Here is a 5,810-nt window from a genome sequence, read left to right as displayed (position 1 = left end):
ATAATAGTCAGCAATGAGCAGTAGTGAACCCTGAAACACTATTGGTAGGTTAGAGTCCTAAAGCACTGTTTGATGGAGGGCAGTCCAATTTAGCAGCACACCAGTGCTGAATATAATTACCCACTAGATGAAAAAGTCCACAATGTCCTGGATTAGCGATGGTCCCACACTGAGGTTGACCAACGCAGATGACCGGACCGGGTTACTTGAAAGTGGGTGATGTTGGTGGTAAAATCATCTGCGTTGGACAACCTCAGTGTGGGACCATCGCTAATCCAGGACATTGTGGACTTTTTCATCTAGTGGGTAATTATATTCAGCACTGGTGTGCTTTAGGACTCTAACCTACCAATAGTGTTCCAGGGTTCACTACTGCTCAATGCTGACTATTATTGACTCTGCATATATCCTTTTACATATGTCCATCACATTAGTTTGTGTTACAAGATTTATATGCTTAATAAATAGTTTTTTATCTATTGTCATATAGCGCTGCTCTTTCTCTGTACTCTCCCAGCCCTACACTACCCACCCTCCCTGTTCAGTCTCCACAGCCGGAGTGGAAATGGCGTCTGTCGCATGGTCCAATATATACTACATTGATCATGGAGACGAAAGCTTGCGAACCGCGAGATTTCCGTCTCTATTGTTTTGTCTCGGTTTCGAGAACTGAGTAAGGCGGGAACCTCCGAGCCTTCTTGGATCCGACTCGGATATGCTAAATTCAGGTGGGTTTGGTTCTCTGGGAACCAAACCCGCTCATCTCTATTTATAAGGGATGCTTTAAGCCACTTATCTGACTGAACCCAGCTGGGCTTTTGCTTTGCATGGTAACACATCCCATATGACCATGTTTGATGCTCCATCCCCAGGCGTTTTTAGAAGAGATTCTCCTTTTCCTTTGGTCCACTCAAAAGTGAAGTAGCTGTCTTTGGCTAATCACTGCCAAATTTGCACCCCAAAAAGCCATGGGGATGGGAAGGGGCAGGATGGGGTGGAGTAGAGCCGACTGAGATGACTCTGCAGATGCCAGGTCTATTTACTATTATTGTACATATAAACCAATTTATTTATATCTGGAAATGAAAGGGCAACAACACTAAAAGAATTAAAAAAAATTCTCTGACATAGTATTAAATATTAAATTGTATTTGGATACACCGCTCACTGTATCCACCAAGCTGTAATGGGTCCTAGAGCCATTTATCTCGGTTCTATGCTAAAAACAAGCCAAGTGTATTGTTTGCCCTTACTCTCACACTAAGGACTGTATTCAATTAGATTCGCGTATGCAATAAAGTTTCGCCTGTCATACTTTTTGCCAAATCGCGTACTTTAGACACGGAAACTTGTCGCACACGTAACCGCGATTCGCCCTTTTCAATTCCAAAAGACGCCAAAACGCAACCCGACGAAAGCAAAACAGGCTAAAAGTGCTGACAGAATTGGGAAAATCAGCCTGACACCCCCTAAAAGATGCACTAACATTGGGGATGAATATACATGCCCCCGAATAGCCCTAATAATGCTATTTTGGGTTCTTAAGGTGTGTCAATTTCTTCTAATTAGCGTCTTTGCACAAGTGGTAAAGAATAGCATTAAGCAGTTTTTTTTTGTGAAAATAAGTAGTCCTGTCAAATTTGGGGTACTTGAAAATGGCTGCAAGCATGGTTTAAAGTCGCTAAAGTAAAGTTTAAAACATTTAAAAAAAGCACCTGCAGTCAAAAAACCACCTCACCCATACTTGCAGACCCCCCAAAAGTTTATTTCACTAGTTTTTAAGTTTGTACCCCCACTTTGCACTTTTTTGCGCCCATTTTCAAATAGCTTTTTTGCGGTATTCCTCATTTTTTAAAGGTTTTTTTTACGCAGTTATCCTTTGGGGGCTGTCCCAAGGGTGCTGAGTGGTTTCCCCACCTTTGCACCCCAAAATAGCGATTTTGCACTTTTTTTCTCCACCTATTCAGAGGTGGATCTTTTTCGCCTATTACATTGCATCGCGTTTTCGCGTACGCGAAAAGTGTTTGCAATTGAATACGGAGATAAGTTTCCGCCTGGCGAAAAGTCGCAATCGGTGATACTTTTTCGCGGATCTCGGCTTTTTGCTTCTAATATGGGGCTAAATAGGCTGAGCTGTAACAGGAGACATCATTGGTGTGGGGGAGAATACAACCTCCATACATGGTTATCCTGCAAATAGAACATCCAAGCTACTAACAAATTAGTTTTTTCATATGGGCTCATTTGACTCTATGGGCCATATTCAATTTGAGGCGAAAAGTCATTTTCGCCATTTTCACTTATCCCCGTATTCAATTTCAAAGATTTTTCGCAGGTGCGAAAACTCTTTGTAAAAAAAGGGGATAAGTTTTCTCCACTGCATAGGTGGCGAAAAAAAGTGCAGAATTGGGGTTTAGGGTGCAGATTAAAAATAAATAGCCTGCAGCCTTTGGAAAAAAAAAAAAAGCTCCTCTGGACACCCCAAAAAAGATAATTTAATTTTGGGGAAGAAAAAAAAAATGTTGGGGAACAAACTTAAAAACTAGCAAAATAGCTTCAGGGGGGGTCCCCAAGTATGCGACAGGTGTTTTCTAGAATGCGGGTGGTTGCGGTAGGTGCATTTTTGAAGAATTTTAAAAAGTCATTTTAGAGACTTAAAAATATGCTTGCACCCATTTTCATGTACCCCAAATTTGATGGGACTAGTTATTTTCCCCCCAAAAAAGATAAATGCTATTCTTCATCACTTCTATGCAGACAAAATTTATGCACCTTCCACGGCTATTTAAATACCCCACTTACCTTCAACAGGCCAAATCAGGAGTACCCATAGTGATTCCACATGTCTTACCATCTTTAGGGGGTGACAGCATGATTTCCCCAAAAACTGACAGGACTTTACGATACTTACCTCTCTACTGGGTCCCAGCAAAAAACAGCGATGATGGCGAAAAGTCTGACCTTGGACTTTTTGCCTCAAATTGAATACGGGCCTATGGGGTAAAATTACTAAGATGGGAGTTCTATTAAGAAGTGATATAGCCCATAGCAACCAATCAGATTCTACTTCTCATTTATCTAGCAACTTCTAGAAAATAATACCTGGTATCTAATTGGTTGCTATGGCCAACATCACTCCTTAATATAACTCTCATCTTAGTAAATTTACCACTAGATCTCTTCTTTATAAACAGTACTTGAACCAAAGCACCTTGGCGGGTTCTCCAGATATACTTTCTTTTGTAAGTTTTACAGTAGTACAATTACAACTGTAAAACTTAGTAGTTTTAGTATTGTATTGTTGATCAAAAACAATATTAGGCAGTGTTAGGAAGTGACTTTTTGTTTTACAGTGTTTTAATCCATACACACAAGTCATAGTAAAATGATTCCATCATTATTTGTGTAGCTGCACTAGAGCCATATATAAGACTCTAGTACCTGTGGTGGTCTGTCCACCTTTAATTAGTTCTGGCCTCCTAGGTACTGTATCTATTGGTGCGAGCATTTAGGGTGGAGAACATTACAGTGATCAGGGTGGATGTATATATGTGTACCATCAGCATGAATAACAAGGACAATTGATTTGTTACTGAACTGCTTTATTGAAATGCTTATAGTTCACAATATTTATTGTGGAGGTGACATTGATAAGAATAATTTTACTGTAGATATATGCAGGAAATTGTACATAACTTGATGGGAATATGGGACACCCAACTAGGAGTAAATGTTTTGCTTCAAGCTGAGAGCTGGGCAGGTGGGTGATGTCTTTACCAACTTGATGTTTTAAATGATATGTCCAGCTGGTACATAATATTCTCCAACAATGAGGATTAGTATTAAGGTTTATCTTCAGGAGGTCAATGCCTTCATTACAGTAATACACTTTGTAGATTTTCAAATACCTGTGAGCCTCTGAAACCAGGTTTATGACCATGCAAGACCATGATAGGACTGTAAGGGACTGTATTATTTCTACAGCTCAGATAGCATTTTTTCCCGTCCAATGACTGCTAATTTTCTGTATGGACCAGCCATCAACAAGGACATTTACCAGAACATGGATACAGGAAAGAGGCTATTTATGAACAAATGAGGAGTTACCATCTATGCCACTAATCGCTGAAAGGCTCTCCTGATTTCATGATTGCGTAGACTGTATACAAGAGGATTTACCAAGGGGATCACTATAGTATACAGCACGGTCATGACCTGCTCTAGAGCACTGTATTGCTCTGATGATGGCATCAGGTATACCGATATACTGTTAGCATAGTAGATGATTATGACGGTTAGGTGGGATGAGCAGGTGGAGAAGGCTTTTCTTCTTCCATCCCTTGATTTTATATGTAATATAACAGTGATAATTTTTTTGTATGATATCACATTGACAAGGAAAGGACAAAGGCCAAGTAACACTATTTCAACATACATAACCATATAGAACATGTTTGAGCCAGAACAGGAGATAACAATCAGAGCTTTAGCATCACAGAAGAACTGATGAATGGTGACAGAATGGCAGAAGGACAATTTAAGGATTGAAAATATGAGTAGTATTGAATTTAAACATGCGCATAACCAGGTCATCGTCATAAGCAGAATACAGATCTTCCTGCTCAGTATCTGGTGGTAGTGTAAAGGATGACAGATGGCAATGTATCGGTCATATCCCATAACAAATAATAGTATATCCTCGTAGCTGGTAGCCATAAAGAAAAAGTATATCTGAGTTAAACATTGTGTGAAAGTTACTGTGTTCTTCCGAGATCGCAACATGTCCAGCAGTTTGGGGACAGTTACTGTTGTATAACACATATCTACAAAGGACAAGTTACAGAGAAACAGATACATGGGGGTGTGTAAACGTGAATCCAAACATATCGCTGTAATTATAGCTAAATTCACCAGGAGTCCAAGTAGGAATATTAATAAAAAAACATAAAAAATGAGGGGTTCATCACCGGCTTTCATGGAAAATGGCAAAATGTGGAATTCTATAATAGAAGTGTCGTTCTCCATGAGATTCTGTCACCAATCTGCAAGACAATAATCAGAAGGTTCATTCCATGAAATATAGGACACAATACATGAAAATTACATTTCACATAACTGCTAACATTTTAGTATATCGATGATGCTAAAAGATTATGGTATATTCTGTGACTGTAGCAGTGACTTCAAATTATGTAATTAACATTGGAGACTGGTTCTATGTTGAATATGAAGGAAAGAGTTATCCAGGTGAGATCAAGGACATTAGAGATGGATAATACTTAGTGAGCACAATGGAGCAAGCTGGCTGCAACTGGAAATGACCATCATCGCCAGATAAAATATTATCTTATCTTCACAGTTATTCAGGAAGATACGCAGGCCTAAATTGATTTATTCACATGAATTCTACAGGTTTGAGTAGTTTGTATCATATTCACATTCGTACGTAACGCGAGTCACATATCGAACTTTCTTTTAAGAATAGTTTGGTTAACATTCAGTTTTTTGTTTGTGTGTCAATCATAAGTGTTAGTTCCTATGTCCATTCTGTTGTGACATGAGTCTCACATATAAACAATAAAATGTAACTACTAAGAGTGTAAATTTTTTCTGTTTCTAAGCATTAATTATGACTACTTACCCCATATTATTGTAATATTTTTAAAATGTTGAATTTCAGCTTAATTTTTCAGCCATAAGCCGCAGGCCCACACACACATATATATAAATATTCATATACCGCCAAAAATCAGGTCTCAGAAAAAGGCAAAATGTCATCTTTCATGGAAAAACATCTTCATTCCTGGACA

At 38.8% G+C, this 5,810-nt stretch overlaps 1 protein-coding gene across 1 annotated transcript; it reads right to left on the bottom strand.

Moving 5' to 3' along the window:
* Window positions 1–4,110: 4,110 nt before the first annotated feature.
* Window positions 4,111–5,025, bottom strand: LOC148535017 (olfactory receptor 7A5-like). Its single transcript, XM_088464911.1, has one exon. The coding sequence runs from the start codon at window positions 5,023–5,025 to the stop codon at window positions 4,111–4,113; it is 915 nt and encodes a 304-aa protein (XP_088321037.1).
* Between the last annotated feature and the right edge of the window lie 785 nt (window positions 5,026–5,810).

The sequence above is a fragment of the Taudactylus pleione genome, unplaced genomic scaffold (assembly GCF_031769625.1).
Source record: "Taudactylus pleione unplaced genomic scaffold, aTauple2 ptg000061l, whole genome shotgun sequence".
Taxonomy (NCBI): Eukaryota; Metazoa; Chordata; class Amphibia; order Anura; family Myobatrachidae; genus Taudactylus; species Taudactylus pleione.
Note: the sequence above shows the minus strand (reverse complement) of the source record. Positions and strands in the feature narration are given on the sequence as shown.

What these genes read in the sequence shown, in the direction of transcription:
- LOC148535017 (XM_088464911.1), bottom strand. Translation starts at nt 5,025, where the DNA reads ATGGAGAACGACACTTCTATTATAGAATTCCACATTTTGCCATTTTCC.